This window comes from Pagrus major, chromosome 7 (assembly GCF_040436345.1).
Source record: "Pagrus major chromosome 7, Pma_NU_1.0".
NCBI lineage: Eukaryota > Metazoa > Chordata > Actinopteri > Spariformes > Sparidae > Pagrus > Pagrus major.
The window spans coordinates 13538670-13555479 of record NC_133221.1 but is presented as its reverse complement, the minus strand read 5'-3'; the positions used below and the strand labels follow the sequence as shown (position 1 = coordinate 13555479).

General features: G+C 43.7%; 1 protein-coding gene across 1 annotated transcript; it reads left to right on the top strand.

Annotated features, from left to right (window-relative positions):
* Positions 1-3389: 3389 nt before the first annotated feature.
* Positions 3390-16331, top strand: LOC140999369 (uncharacterized; the record flags this gene model as incomplete). The annotated part of the gene is made up of 8 exons (XM_073469725.1): positions 3390-3472; positions 5047-5101; positions 5269-5356; positions 5454-5564; positions 6407-6519; positions 7836-7997; positions 10475-10609; positions 13368-16331. Coding segments are annotated over 8 exons (1254 nt in total), but the record flags the coding sequence as incomplete, so codon positions are not given.
* Between the last annotated feature and the right edge of the window lie 479 nt (positions 16332-16810).

The following is a 16810-nucleotide window of genomic DNA, read 5'->3' as shown; positions in this document are numbered from 1 at the left end:
TTTTGGAGTTAACTGACATGTGATGAGATCAGACAGAATTGGGAATGATAGACTACTTTAAGAAACTGTTACGGGCACAAAAAAATCAAATGAAATGGGGTCTGTTTGAGCTGAGAGCTGGAAATTAAGGATAAAAACCTTTGACTGTCTCAAAAAAAAAAAGTTTTAGGGCACATCAAATTTCGCTGATTTCTTTTCAACAATGTATTTTGAGCAGTAACTCGGAGTGGAAGCGACAATTAGGCCTGGCTTTTGTTGAGTGTATTGCATAATGAAGAGGCTGAAGAGTCTGTTAAACCCCCAGTTGTACATCTGTGGGTTAAAAGTACGTTGGTTTGACTTTTCGTCGCACAATGATTGTAGTTAGTTTCACAACACAACAGTCATTGCTGGCGTGCATGTGTTTTGTTCTGTGATCTCAGACACACAGAGGAAACCTTCCACCCTGTGGTTGCGCTGCACTGCTGCATCCTGCTCGCTGCTCTGCCAGTTCTGCTGCTTGCATCCGCCCCTCGACGCGTCTTCACAGCTCTCAGTTTGACCTCATTATCACCATCATTACCATCGGTATTAGTAGCTGCACCCTTCATCGTCATCATCCTCGTCCCCGACATCTTTATTATAATCACCAGCAGCAAGCAGCAGCAGGCATCGACAGGGCTATCACCACCAATCGTCATCATTCTCAATATGCTGCTATTATTGTTGTCATCAATTTACTCCTAATGTTCTGAAATGAAGGCAGATGCTGGAATAAACACTCTCGCACCCTAACTGTGTGTCACTGTCGAGCGTGCTGCAGGGGCGTCGTGGCGTCGCACAGAAACTGCCTCTCCTCCTCCACGGGCTTGTTCAACACTTGTGAGCTTCACATACTGTTAAGTACGCTGCTAGACATGTGCTCCCATCCTTCATTGTGTTCGCTGGCGGTTCAGAAGCGCACCCCCTTGTATGTGTTTCTCCTCTGAATATTTCAGAAGGGGGCTGACAAAATGCAGGCAGAAACAGACCGCTGATGACCTCCTTCTCATCGCCTCCTCCTCTTTTTTCCCCCCTCCTTCCCCTCCCTGCGCTCATCGCACATTCTCCCAGGCTTCCCCGCTATTTCTCTCACTGTCTTCATCTTCTTCGTCTCATCACTCTCTTTTCTCTCTTCCCTCCCCCGCTGTTTATCGCACCCTCCCCTCCTCGTTCCTCCTTTGCTTTTTAAGTGCGTTCCCCTCTTCCTCTCCGTCTTCCCCCTCGGTGTCTTGCATCTTTTCCCACCTGTCTGTCCTTTCATCCCACTCATTTTGCTCCTGTGTCTCATCACCCGTCTCTTACCCTTCGCTTTCATTCACTCTCTCCCTTGCTCCACGGCGTTGTACTCTGTCTGCCTGCCTGCCTGCCTGTCTGTCTTTTCCATAAAGGGCTGTCTGAGGCCTCTGCTCTGCTAATTCATTCGCCGTGCATCGCCTCACATATCTGCAGGGTCAGGCAGACAGACAGAGAGAGAGAGAGAGGAGGAGGAGGAGGAGGAGGAGGAGGAGGAGGAGGAGAGGAGATCTGGTGGAAGAGAGAGGGAGAGGGACCAAGAAAAGAGGACATAGAAAAAAAAAGATGCAGTTTTATCTCCAAGAAACAGAAAGCCGGAGCCAGATCCTGTGGTGGTGTATTCCACAATCTCTCCCTCTCTCACACACACAATATATACAGTAGCTTGCCATGACCTCCTTCTGCTCACTGCCTGCTTTGTCATTCGGTTCCCAGATGTTTAGCTTTCTCTCTAATCTAATACTTTAACCACATTGCTGCCATTGTCTGTGTTTATAAAGGAATGTATGTCGTGTGTGCATGTGTGTGTGTGTTGTCGTGCCCCTGGGATACGTGCAGAGCAGTGAGTGCAGGTATTGACAACTGTTTTAAATTCCAAATGTCCCGTGCTGATAAGTCAGTAATCGTGAACACATTTGTACCTCAGACTGAACATGTTCTCTGTTCAAGTGGCATTTTGGAGGCTCTACCTCAGGAGCCGGCTGCAGCAAGCTCAGACTTAGCCTACTTATAACGTGGATGTTTGCGCTGTGTGATGGAGATTTACACATCACTTATGAAAACAGGTCGCACAGCACATACTAGGTAAGGACGCACGATGTGGATATTTTACTGATAACTGTTAATTACCTGTACCCATAAAATAACCGATGATTTCACATCCTAAAAAGTTCCTAAACTGTAGTTAATATTCCATAGCTCTAGTTAGATATGTTCTTCTTCATCTTCTTCGTCTTCTTCTTCTTCTGTGTTTATTGGATTGCAAACTCAAAGTAAAGCTGCACTTGTTAAGTCCGTGAAAGCAATTCGTCTCTATCATAATCTATCTATCATCTATAATTTCACATCCCTAAAACTAGTCTTTATGTAGAGATTAGCTGTTACTACATATGTACACTCGGTGGATGCCAACTAACTGACAAAACTCACATTAGCTTGCTAATATATGACCTGCTTATTTTGCAGAAATATACAGTATGTCAACTGCAACTGTCATATAAATCCAGTGAAGTAGAAATTTCCCCTCACTGAAATGCATGCAAATCCCCTCAGTGATAATTGTGTCTGAAATGAGTTGAGTGTGTGAGTGTGTGTGTGTGTGTGGAGTGGCTGTGGATGGTTTCTTTGCTCTTGTGTTTCAGAGAGGTAGAAAATGAGGTGTAAGAGAGGTGAAAGCGCTACCTTGTTTGTAGCGCAACACTCACTACAATATGTACCACTGTTTAAAAAATTGAAAATCTTGTTTTGAGCGTTTGAACCACTGTTAATTGGAGGAAAAAAGACAACGTACTGCCAGGAAATGTGTAGCAGCAGTGGATCTGGTCCTTCTGTCAGTGAGACACTACTCTGGGGAGCTCAGTAGGTTTTTCCTGTTTAAACTAACACAAGAATCTCTCTGGCTAGTCAAACGAATGTTACGGTATCATTTTGATCTTTTTTTAACAACAAAAAGAAATAGTGTGATGAAACCTTTTTTGGCGTGCTCGTACCGGCTGCCTTGTAAGGTGTTCTATTTTCTGTGCATTATTCTCCCAGTGAGTCAAAAATAGAAACTGATATGTCAGAAAGAGACAGTGACAAAAAGCCAGAGGCAAACCGAGCGCACACACACCGTTTCACAACTCGCTCTCTGCAGCATTTCTTCAGTTTGCTCTTATCTCTCATGTCACTCATATGTTGTACTTTTTGTTTCTCTTCTTCCTTCCACCGCTCACATGTCTGCAGGTTTTCCTGAGCAGACGGTCTGTGTGGCAGAGTTCGAGCTCGAGTGGAAGTGAGTGAGTTAGCGAGAGGGAGTGGGTGTCATGGATGACAGGGGCGGAACAAATGTCGAGGACCCGAGTACCTATCAAAACTTGCTGCTCCTGGGAGCCATCGCAGCAGCATCCGCCTTCGTGGTCACCATCCTGATTGTCCTCGTCTGTGTTGGCTGCCAAAGGTAAGAGGACGGTCACGTGACTTACAAACAAGTAGAGGGCGGACTGAAATTTAAAAAAAAAAAGAGAACAGCCAGAGGTTTATCATCTCTGCTGCTAGCGTTCTGTGCCCTCCCGGATCACTCTCATCATCCACTCCTCCTTTTATGTCTCTTTACTTCTTCTGAACTCTTCTCCTCCCTTCTTACTCCTCCCTTCACCCGTCCTCTCCGTCTCTTTTATCCCCCGCCTTGAGTGGAGTGGCAGTAATGAATGTTAATGGCTGCGAGTGTCAGATCAGATGAAATGATGTTTACAGGACACAGAGGAGACAGGCCAGGCCGAGGAGTCAGAGCTGCCTCACGTCACCCCTCTTAAGCTGACTCCTCAGCAGGCAAAAGCAATGGAGCACCCTGCGGTTTAAAGAAGGATCAGACTCTGAGCCAGGCAAGAGCAATGGAACAGCCCAGGGTTTTTTTTTTCTTTTCAGAACCCTCAGGGACCAATCAGAGGCTGCACTGTGGCTTTGTTGCCATGGGATACACAGATAAGGATGTAGAGAAATGTCAAAGCAGCTCATGTCATGGAAGTAAAATCACACAATTGTTAAGATCTAAAGAATGAAATATGTGCCTCCTACTAGATGTCGGTAATGTGGGGGAGCCGAGCGTTCAGTAGTTCACCAGTTCATTTTCACTTTGGCATGTACAAATACCATCATTTCTTTATTACTATTGATTTTCTTCTATTGATTTAATAAGACCCCTGGTTATTTTAGATTCCGAGGATTACAGTCGATATTTTATTAGATTATAATCTAAAATAAAATTGTTGATTAAATTCTTTATATTTCTTCATGACATTTTTACCTTAAGCCCCCTCCTGTGCCATGTTATTATGAACACTCCGAGGGGAGCTCTCTTCGCCTTCTCATGGTCCCCTTGGGGTATGATGGCCATATGTTTGTACGAATGAGTTCGAGCTCACTGGAGGAGACAAATGGCGAGCTCCAGTAACGTGGATCTCACACAACTGACTGTGGTACTTCTTTCATTGTCAAGCAGCTTGTGTAATTAGATGACATACATGTAGGTTTCCTGCACCTGTTTGCAAAACCAGAAATTTTCTGCAACATTGAGTTTTTGCAGCTCGCATTATTTGAGAGGCAGAGAAGGAGGTGGGTGGGTAGAGCAATTCTCACGTTCACACCTGCACTCAAGAGCGCCTCACTTCATCTCTCTCTCACCATATCAACCGTTTCCTATAGCTACCGACAGCTCCAGGGATCCGCGTAACACTACACTACATGCATTTGTTGAACATGATGGAAAGTGCACAATAACTACAAATTATGAGTTTGCTTGGTCTTATCTTGAAGAGAAAAGAAAAAGTGAAGGACATCCTCCGCCTTGGCAAAAATCCTGAGTCACGCTCTGCTCGCTGTTTGACTGGGCTCTTGTTATTAACCAAGGACTTTTATGCCCCAACCAGGGTTGGATGCTGATAGTATCTATCTGCTCTGAGCGTGTCTATGTTCTCTCTCTCTCTCTGTCCACCGGCTCCCATTGACCTTCCTCACTTTGATGTTTGATGTCAGAAAAAGCAAGAGCAAGCACCCCCCAGCCGGAGAGAAAGGGACATCTGTAAATATGGTGAGACATGCTTTCATTTTACTCCCTCTCACTCCCCCCAAGTCTTCATCTTCTTCTGCTCTTTGCCATGTGAGCTTTCTCTCCCTGAAAAACTGGTTCTACACAGATTCACATACATGTTGTGTTGGCATGCCTGTATTAACCTTTCCATATGTCTGTGACAGCAGGGCACCCTTCGACATCCTAAACTAAACTCCATGAGCAAATCTGACACCAGGCTGCATGAGATCAACCGCTTCCCCTGCAATGGAAACTGTAAGTTTTGAGTGACAGTTTGTATGTGACAATATATGATATACAACCCCGAGCTGTTACTATTTCAGTCCTCCTCCTCCTCCTCCTCTCTGTGCAGCTGTTAGTAAGAGCCGTCCAGCCAGTATGGACCTCCTGCTCCTCCACAGTCGGCGCTCTCAGACAGACCTGAGGCCCTCCCATGGGCGCCAGCTACCCCAGATCCCCACCAGTCCCCAAGGATCTGGCCAAGGGGGAGGAGGGGAAGCAGGAGGAGATGGGGGAGGAGGAGGGGGAGGAGGAGGAGGAGGAGGAGGAGGAGCGGAGGCTAGAGACCACACCTACACAGAGGTGGGCATACGGAACAACCCCACCCCGACCCACTGCCTGGATGACGGCTTGTATGAAAGTGTAGGTGTCCGGGAAGGTGACACAGGCCCCAAGGTTCCCTCCGCCCCTCCACCGACATCGACGAACACTCCGGCTACAATCAGAGCTGCCCAAAGCCCCCCAGCTCAAGCCAATGGAGCTCGCAACGGGAACGGAAATGTACGTACATACACACAGATCCATATCTGAAAAACTGCACTATGATTTGAATGTGAAGCATTTCACACACATCCAGAGATTTACATTTATCAGACAGAAACTCTCTACAAGGGAGCGCTACACTGTCCTTACTAAACAGGTCCTACACATGCTAACCTGTGCTAAGCTGTACCTGCAGATGTAGACATGTTACCTTGCAGGCAATTAGTGCAGTGTAATTAGTGTGTAGGCAATTAACAACTGTAACAGTATTTTTTCTTTTGCGTGTAGTTTGCATGAAGATGGCATGCATCATCAGCTTGTTTATGTAGGTAAGAAGTGCTGGAGCTGCAGATGTGCAGTTTCAATGACATTAGCTTTGGGCCTTGCTTAGAGTGTTTTGCATCAAGTTCTGTGTCTTTGTATTTGTGTCTGTAACTGACGTCTCTGTTAACACAAAAACTGGTTTGTATCTTTGTCTTTATTTGTCACAGGGTGGCAGAGGGAACGGCAGAGGGAACGGCGCCATTAACGGACCGATGACAGGAAGAGGTAATGGTGCGAGTGGGGTCAACAGGTCCCCTCTGTCCTCTGTTAACTCCCTGGCCATCCAAGAGCCGACTGCAGCTGAGTATGCCTCCATAAGGAAGTTCAGAAAGGTAAATTATTACCGAACATGCCATTTTTATCAAGGTTATCCAGATGGTGACTTAAGATGAAAAAAAAAAATACACACATAGGAGAAGTTATCCTTTCAAACATGCATTGACTGTTGTAAAAGGGTTTATGTTAATCCAAAACAATATTTCCTAAACCCCCAAATTTTAGTTCCTTAAACCTAACCATAAAGCAACAGCAACAGCAAATTAAAAGACACAAAAAAAACAAGGGAACTTAGTTTAAAAATAATAAATGAACAGTATAACAATATGCTCCAAGTTGAAGGCACACCCATGTCTCCTGAGTGTCCTATACTTAACACACTAAGCCACACTAACCCTAGCCCTCGGCTTGCTGCAGGTGCTGACCTTGTAAGTTGAAATGAAGGTCCCAGAGCAACATTAATTATGATGTTCCAGGACAAACATTATTATGAGTCATGACATGGCAACAGCGTGATTCGTCAGTTGCAATGATGGTCCTGGAACAACATTAATTACGGTGTTAAAAGAACACCAACATGGTGATATCAGATACACCCACATAACATCATATAACAAATAATGAGAGAATCATCCACTGATGTTTTGACATTTCTGAAAAGTAATTTCTTTCTTTTTGACGATAATAAATGAAGTCTCTGGGTGTTTGATCTGTTGGACTGAGGGTTGGACAAAAACAGCCAATTTAAAGACGTCACTTTGGGCCTTTTTCACAATTTCTTTTACATTTTATACACTAAACAATAAATAGGTTTATCATGAAAATATTCAGCAGATTATTCTATATTGAAAATAATCATTAGTGGCAGCTGTAGTGACAAAGTAGGTGTTCGTGTGATGTTGATCAGTCTGAAGAAGCGTGCTCTGATTGATACGATCAGCTGTGGTTAGAAAGTATTGCAACATATGTAACTTGTCAGTGGCACAGGGTGGAGACAAGAGACCGCACGCAATCAAAAAACTAACAACAACAACAACCCAAGGCTCTTGTAATTAGCTTTTGCAGATTTTGTCTATACTTGCCATACATCTTAAGAAGAATAGTTAAAGTTAGGATCATGTGTACACTGAGTGGAGCAGTTCAGTGATTGCTAAACCTTCAAACTGCACACAGAGATTTGTCTGGCTCCAAAAAATAAGAAAAAATGGTAATATTCATGTGCACATATTTGCTTTTAGGTAAAATATATGGAAGAAAAATATCTAATATCAACTTGTAATGTCCCATTTATCTTGATTATGTGGATTTCTTGCTGTGTTCTCTGACTGATAGTGTTGTATGTAATGCTTTCACTGGTGACTCAACACATCAGGTTGACAAGACTAACAGGAAGGAAAATAACGGTGCCGACAGCCAGTCAGACAGCCAGTCGAGTGTGAGTGATTCACCCTCTACAGCTCCGCCTCCGCTCCATCGCAGTCAGGAGTTTCCACGCAAACCACTGGAGCCGTTTCACCTGCACTCCTTCCCAAAGGTACAGAAATCATTGGATCGATATGATTCGCAACATCCTCGTGGGTTGTATTACCCAACCAGCCATTTTAGCAAACTGTAAGTCTGTGTGTTTACCACCAGAGGGCACTGTCCACAAACAAACAACTCTTTACAGTCACACTTGAGGATGGATATTATTTTAGTCTCTTGATTCTTCTCACTGTTTTTACCACACATTTTAACGTAATCATTGTCAGTGTTTATGTGTATGTGCAAAATAACCGACATTATTTGCTCAAGTCTTTAAGATTTTGTCTTCTATTTGAATGTTTTAAACTAGGCCTGAACCATGTGCAAAAAATAATATTGGGATTATTTTGACAGATATTGAGATCGCACTATGAGTCACGATTTTGTGTCCCTGTGAGGCCACGATGCTTCATATATAATGTTATGCTGTGACACATTTGACCTTTATTAAAACAAATTGCAGCTCCTGCAATTAAAATTTTGCACTTGGCCATATTACGATTTCAATTTTATTTCAATTATTATTTCGCGTTCTATTATAATCACATAATAGAGCTGTATGTGCCAGCTGGGATGTGTTTATAAACAGTCAAGGCCACAGTTTAGGGAAATAGAGGGACAATGATCGGATAGTACTCAGCCTTTCCTGTGGGATAGCTGGCACACATATCCATTTTTCATGAATGTGTGTATGGTTATGTGTGAGTGTGTGTGCGTGAGTGTGTGTGTGTGTTTGGCAGAGAGTAAAACAGGTGACTGTCTTTTGTATTTGTGATTTAAGCAGAGTGATAATGATGTTTAAACAGTTGTGTCTTAACCGTGGACATCAGCCCAGTTGTTGACCTGCACTTTTAATCTGTTCTTGCTAAATCCTTGATATTGCGTGTGCATATTTGTGTCTACGTGTGTGTGTGTGTGTGTGTGTGTGTGTGTGTGTGTGTGAGTGTGTGTGTGTGTGTGTGTGTGTGTGTGTGTGCGTCTTCCTTCCCTGTGCTTCGCACCACAATATTAGAGTGGCCAGAGTAAAGAGTGGAAGGATGGATTATGTAAGAGCTTGGCAGACTGCCAAGCTGCCTGTGTGTGTGTGTGTGTGTGTGTGTGTGTGTGTGTGTCTATGTGTGTGTATGTGTGTGTTGCCGTTGAAGCTATCAGCAAGTCTATCTAGAAACGGCTAACAGGTAGCCGGCAGCCAGTGTGGGGATAAGTAATGTTCCCATATTGAAGCCATTTACTCTGCCCCAGCTTCTATTACTCACCCTCGCTGCACAGGAGGAGCATATAAAAGCTTAATCATCCTCGGTCGCATGTGCACACACCACTACATTCACTCTAATTGGTTGCTAATTGGTTTTGATCACCAGCAGTGATAAAACATTTAACAAGAGCAGTTAGGTTTGTTTGGTTATTGTTTTATTATGAAGTCCATTTTATATAAGGCAGCCATTTCTTTCTTTTTTTCAGAAAAGGATCACATATGCCTGCTTCATAACAGAGGAATACCTCTACTAGAAGGGTTAAATAGGGGTTATGTCTTTGCAGTGTCGGTCTGTCATCAGGATATGTTTGACTGAATATATTTGCATAAAAGCAACTAACTATTGCTGAAAATAACAACTGAGCAGGCGTTCCTTGACACAAGATGGCTCATATAATCCAACAAGCCATCTAATAATTAGCTTGAATGTTTTTTTAAGCATCATTGTTTTTGAAAAGATACAGACTCAGGGATCATTTCCAACACCCACTCACTTTTTTACAGTGCCACTTGCTGAGTCGTTTGTTTGGATCACGTTATGAAAGCTGGAGAGCAAAAAAGAAGTACAACGCCAGATTGGTGTTGTGTCAAATACATTTAAAAAAAAAAAAAAAAAGCTTAAGAAGTGAAACTTTTATGAATATAACCTTCCAAGTCCATAATTCTGATTACAGCAGTATTGATCAAATTTGGTAAAAGCAGTCCACATTAATCCCACAGTGCAAGTGTGACATCCATACATCTGACCTTCAAAACAAATGGACTCTCTCTCTCTCTCTCTCTCTCTCTCTCTCTCCCTCTCTCTCTCACATGCACAGTTCGCCCACGCTGTGCAACATGGTCACTGTTTACCTATTGAGCAAACACAGCAAATGAAAACTTCCACAACTCAAACAGACAAACACACACAGAATAAGAAGAAAAAAAAGAAAGAAAAACCCACACACACTGTCAGGCGCAACACAACTTTCCTTAACTTACAATAACATATTAATCGTGATATATCCCCTCATTCATTTGATAAACGCCACCAGAAGGAGTCATAAAGTAGTGGAAAAAGTGAAGTTAAAAAATAGTGGTAAAAATAGAGGAAAAAGAGGAAACGATACATTCCAGATTTTATATTTCATCTCGTCTCCACTGTAACAACATGTATAATTGTGTGATTTATTTTTCACACTGATCACAATCACAATACTTTCCTGAGCTCACCAATTGATTTTGTTTACCAGGAGGCAGTGTTCATGGGCAACGGGGAGCAGTACATCTGGAAGCCTCCAGAGGAAGAAGAAATCATCACCTTACACCCGCCTCCACTCCGCGGAGAGAATGGGCAGGGGCACCCGTCACCCCCAACCGCAAAGGAGGTAGTGTGTAAATGTGTATGTGGGACCACTGTACAGGGGACTGGAACTGACAGACAGAAGGACAGACGGACAGGTCTCTGATTTGTGACTGCTGTGTTTACCGACCGGGGCGCCCATTTGATTCATAACAGCGTTGCCCTGTGACCCGCCTGTCATACAACGTTTCTGCTTACAGCCCAGAGATTGCGTTACACGGATCCAGCACCCCCAACCCCCTGCCTGACCCCAACCTCCCAGCCCCCCACTCTTCTATCTGTCTCCAATGCTCAACTCACCAGACAAATCACCTGCTGCCAAATGATTTAGTATCATTTTACATTCATAGAGATGTTTGTTAAAGGTTAGCCTCTTTTGCCTCATCAGGCTACGCAGACAGAATGTGATCAGCCCTGACTGTGGGCTACAAACTGACTTAGAAAAAAATAAATAAATAAATAAATATATATGTATATATATCTATATATATATCTATATATATATAGATATATATACATGTATATATATGTGTGTATATATATATATAGATATATATATATATATATATATATCTATATATATATATATATATTTATATAGTCCCTAAGCCACTGTTGAGCCAGAGAGTTTGGCTGCAGTATGTGGAGATTAAGGGGTTAAGTCTGCTGTTTGGCTCATGAGTTTAACTCCTCCTCTGCAAATCTGACTGGTACACAGAGCAGCTGGCCTTGACTGTGTTTCTACATTCTCTCTCTGTTTCTTTTTCTTTCTTTTAAACTTTCTTTCCTGACTTTTTTTTCTCTTCCAAACTTTTTCTCTCCCTTAGTTGCTGTGTTTTTCCATTTGAGAGTTTGTTGTTGCCCTAACATGCCCCTATACTCTGTATCCTCTGGAGTTTGTCAGTTGCAGCCGTCAGAAGGTGTTGAGTTTCCACTCCCACCTCAATCGCTCTCTCGTCTCTCCCTCCCTCTGCTCCACTCCCTTCGTGGCTATTAGGAGGCGCTGCCTTCCTCAACCAATCACGTTGCAAAGAGCGTGCCTCACCAGATGAATATCAACTGCTTGCAGACTGTTTGGAAATGTCTGCCATATTTGCTATTCATAAAGTTGATCACACACAGATGCATCAGTCATGCATACTGTTGTGTTTCCATGGATAATCATTGCATGCTGACATGAAATGTGACTTCTCAGAGCTTCGTTCTGAGCAGAGAGCTAAAGAAGTCCAATAGGAGACGTAACAGAAAGGAGTGCAGGCAGAGGGGAGGAGAAAAGACAACATACAATGCACAGGCTTCCTCAACAGCTGCAGCCCAGTTTTGAAATCCCCATCATCTTGTGACTTCCTTCCTCTGCTGCACAGCGCTGCAGATTCTGTGTGCACAAATGCTCGCACACACACACACACACACACACACACAAACACACACACATGCAAATACACACACACACACACACACACATTGCACGTTGTGTGCACACACTTGTAGCATACGCCAGGGTCTTTGTTTATCCAAAAAGGTCACACAAGCGGTTTGTTGGGGCAGGGTATGAATGTTAGAGAGTTAAAGTTGTGCATCTATTCCCCAAGCTTAACTAATGTTTCTTTTTCTCTTATGTAAGGCATGTAACGTAAAGGTACTGTGAAAGTAAAGGCAAGGTGAGCGTGCACACAGAAAACAGTCCTGCCCGTTGTCTCTATGCTCTCAGGTTTCAGTTTTTTGGGAGCGGAACAAAAACAAGGCTAATCTGTGAGTGTGTTTGGGAGGGAGAGAGTTTGCATAGCCAGTGTTTCTCAGGGCCACTAGAGCAGTGCTGCTGGTCTGGGTGTGAACACGGAAGGTAAACATTACCATGTCCCACAATCCTCTGCTCTTGTGCTCCCCTTGTGGAATTTTGACACAGAAATGCCAAAGGTCACAGCACTGGTTTATCTGAATCCCCTACAAGACATTGCGCATGCCTCCCAGTTGGGAGTCCGAGTTATTGAATAAGCTTCACTGGGAGCACACGCTTTCAGATACTGTACATGAATGCATTTACAGACACACGTATACACTTTACTCATAAAATGAACATGTACGCCTCATTTAAAGCAAATAAGATGTAAGCAAAGTCCATCAGTGAACACTGCTTAGCAGTTTTTCCAGTCAGTTGGCTTATCTCCAGATCTTTCACACCATACCCCGTTGTTCTGTTGCCAAAGCAGTTGTGGTGAAATTTTAACAGGTCAATCCACTGCAAAGCTAACTCTGTCTCACTGCATAGACCTTAACAGATTGATAACACAGTTTACTCTGTCTTATCATACCGTCAAAATAGATCAGGTTACAGCACAGAGCGAGCTCTGTCAACACATGCGCATACTGCAGCACACACACACACACACCCACACAGTACGTGCTCACATTCATTTGCACACACCGAATTAGCAGCGTTATATGTTTACTCTCATGTTGACAGATCGTACCTTTATGTCTGGCACACATGGAGACAGATATACATAAATAGAGGAAGTCAGCATGTGCTCATAGCTACTCAGAAACTTGAGACTTGAATATGGGAACACGTGATACAGTGACTGTTGATTTAAATCCCATCAGGCTTTGTATCAGTTGAGGTTATTGACATTCAGTCAGAGAGACGAGGCTGTGAATGAAGGGAACTACAGTCACCTTCTATTTCAGGAGCTGTCACCCATAGACTGTAGGATAGAGCTGTACTGTAGTTCGGTGTCATTAACTAACACCATACTCTGCTCTCCTCCTGTGTGTGCTCTCAGATTGCAGACACCTACTCCATCGTGTGTAAAAACCAGAAGAAGAAACCTATGGAAAACAACGGATCAAAGACCCTCCCACGCTCCTTTGGTGGGGACCGAAATGCTTCCCGGGGCCGAGGCCGAGGAGTCCAGGGCCAGGCGCGTTCCCAGGAGGAGCCCTGCTATGAGCCAGTAGGAGATAGGTCCTGGTCCACGTGTGCCATGGCCGAGCCTGACCCTGCGTACGCTACTATCGACCCCCACCGGAAACGTGAGCAGGCGGGAACCAATAACAGCCCAGCTGGGGGTAGTGCCACACTTAAGAGGAAGAAGCAGACGCCGCAGCAGCAGACAGCACCAGCGGCACCTCAGGGCTCAGGACCCACCAGCCTGCCTGTCAGAGGCCTGCCCGGTGGGGAAAACTTCTATGAGACCATCAGCGATGTGAAACAAGGGGCCAACAGCTCCAGCACCACCACCATCTTCACCTTCAATGATGGGATGGAGATGTACGTCACTGGCCTGTAGCTGGCTGAGGGCCCACTGGTACAGAGTCATGAAAGGGACCCTCCTGTTCACCGGCCAACAGGTTGCTGTACATAGATACAAGGCCCTATACAGACAAACAACATGAGAATCCATTTTGTGATGACATCAGGTACAAACAGGGTCTTAATCCAGGTTCAGACTTCCTTTGATTGGTCTGTACTTCAGAACCAGCCTAAGCCTAGTCCAGCCCAAATATGGACCAAATACATTTTAACTAAAAAAGAAAAGAAAACTGGAATATACATCTTCAACCTGTGTCACTGACCATACTCACCTGTTCGTGCATCATTTTCCATAATATCTTTATTTTTATATGAACACTGTACTCTTTAAAGAGTATGTGGTGTAACTCACAACCTTTAATATATATGGAAAAAAAATAATGTGCATGTATTGTGCAAACTCACCTGAAAAAAAATCAGTAGTAGCAAGGAAACTGGGTGTATTAGGAGTATGAGGCACACTGTTAGCTATTGTCACCCATATACACAGACGCACACACGCACATGCCTCATCTTCAGGGGACCTATGTTATATAAGCAGATGGATGTCACAGAGATTTGCGGTACTTAGCTCTCCCTCAGCAAACATCTGAAACAGGTTCTCTGTGCGCACTGGCTGGTTGCCTGGCAGACAGCATGGTGGTGCTTTGTTCAAACATAGGCCTAGAATTTGTAGGCCTGCTTAAACATAGAAGTAATTGAAGGCTCTAGCCCCCATTTCACAATAAACCATCAATGTGTCTTAAACTTATTGGCAGTTATCAGCCCTCATGATGACTATAAAAGCTGACTTTTGATCAATAATATCACCTTCGCATAAATTATTAGATTAGTTAACAAACCGTGCTCAGATTCGACAGACATCTGTAGCCAGAGGCATGATGACACATCCCAACACACACCCTCATATCCCCCCACACACTCATACACACACATACACTCATACTTGGCACAGTCATGCAAGGTAAAGCAATCTAGTCAGGGACATTGAGTGGGTTGTGCAAGAATTCCCTAAAAGTGATATGGGTAGCCAATTTCACAATGCAAGACCTTTACTGTATTACTATTAACACATATATTATAAATATGATTAATAAGAGGAAGCGTATTCCTTTATATTCTAAAAAAATAAGGAAGTGAAAGGGTGTCCAAAATAATATGGGATGCTTCATCCTGTGCAGTTAATATGTCATGTCCTTTGGGCGCTGTAAACATGGGATTTTATGACCATTGTAATTTTGCACTGGACAGCTGCAGGACTGGTTGGCTTAATTGCGCATTAACATGCTGTATAGGGCGTTTCTGAGCACAGTTCTGATTCGCTCTCAGGTCTCAAGTCAAAGCCAGAGCTCCGCAGAGCTCGCCAGACTTACGTCTGGTGGTTGAAATAGCAACAGAGGGCTTGGACTCCAAGGAAAATAAAGAGCCGGGCATAAAAATTACTAGCGAGTGTCCTTTGGAAGGTTGCCTCTCACTCTTTCCCCGCCCTTGTCTCCAGCCTCTGCACCGAGTTCTCTTCCATTACAAACAACATCTTTCCCATGTAGCTTTGGGAACATTAGAAAACAAAGAGGAGAGGAAGAAAAGAAAACCTTAGATGCTTAATAAATGGGCATAAAGATAAGAGGTGAAGAGGGATGCAAACTGCTCACAGGCCGAGAGATGAAGGGTGCATTACAATGATCTCACTGTGAGACAACCATGCAAAGAGAAGACGGGTTTAGAAAGGTTAGTATCAAAAATTTATAAATGCTACTGTGTCAGAAAGTATGTAAAAACAAATGCACTCTGTATTTTAATGCACTGTTTATTTTTTCTTACCTACTGACAATACCATTGGTTAAAAAGCTCATGCCACTGCCATGAAAACGAATACGTTTATGTTGTTGGTGCAATTTTTTCCTGCTTGATCAAAAAAAGTGCATGCTTTGATATATGGAGATGAAAACAAATATTGTGGTACTTAATTGATCTCTTGTTTGTTAATCTTTTCTGTTGTACTTTTTATTTTTTTTCCATGTGATGCAAAGCAGCAGTCAGTTTTTCCAAAGTCACAACTTTGAGGAGGAGGGAAGAGAAATAGAAAGATAGAGAGAGAAGCCGCTGGGAGTTTAAGGCAGAGCGTTGTTTATCCTCCGCTCTGGGGGAGAAAGAGCGATAGAGGTGAGGGGGAAGAGGAGGAACAGCTAGTATAAAGCTGGACGAGGATCACTGCAAATGGACACAGACCCAAAGGACCCTCCTCCTTCTGATATGTTTTTGCGTGCGTGCACACACACACACTGCAACATCGAGCCATGTGCATTTAGGGGATGAAGCACACTTTGCTTCCACTTGGTCAGCCCTTGCATATCCTCCCTCCCCCAGCTGTGTTCATCCCCTAATAACCGACACAGACTTCTCTTTTCTCTGCTTCACCTCTCTCCCTCGCAGTGCAGGGGAGGGGCCTTTGATGTCCAGTTCTGAGGGACTCAGGGAGTGATATGAAGGGTGGGGGTGGGGAGGGGGGGTGGAGGTCAGGCCAACCCCAGTCTGATATCAACAATGCACCAACGGCTCAACTACTGCCTGATATGAGAAATGGCTAACAGCTGAGGTGCTTAACAAGCTCTGCTGAGGCTTCCCTTAGACAATGCTGGCTGGAAATCGCTATCACACTTAATCCTTTTTCTCTGGCTGTCACTTTATGTGTCACATTTTCTTTATCCTGAGAGAAAGCACTGATCTGATATATTTTGTCGAACACTGTTACACACTGAATCGAGACAGATGTTCATCGCACAAACAAATACAGTATGATGATGTAAATGTGTAAAATACTCAAATGTTGCTGTTCTGATGTTGTTCCGATGTAACATACAGTATACAGTATATTTGTTGAAAAAAAAAGAAAAAAAGATGGTTATCACAGAC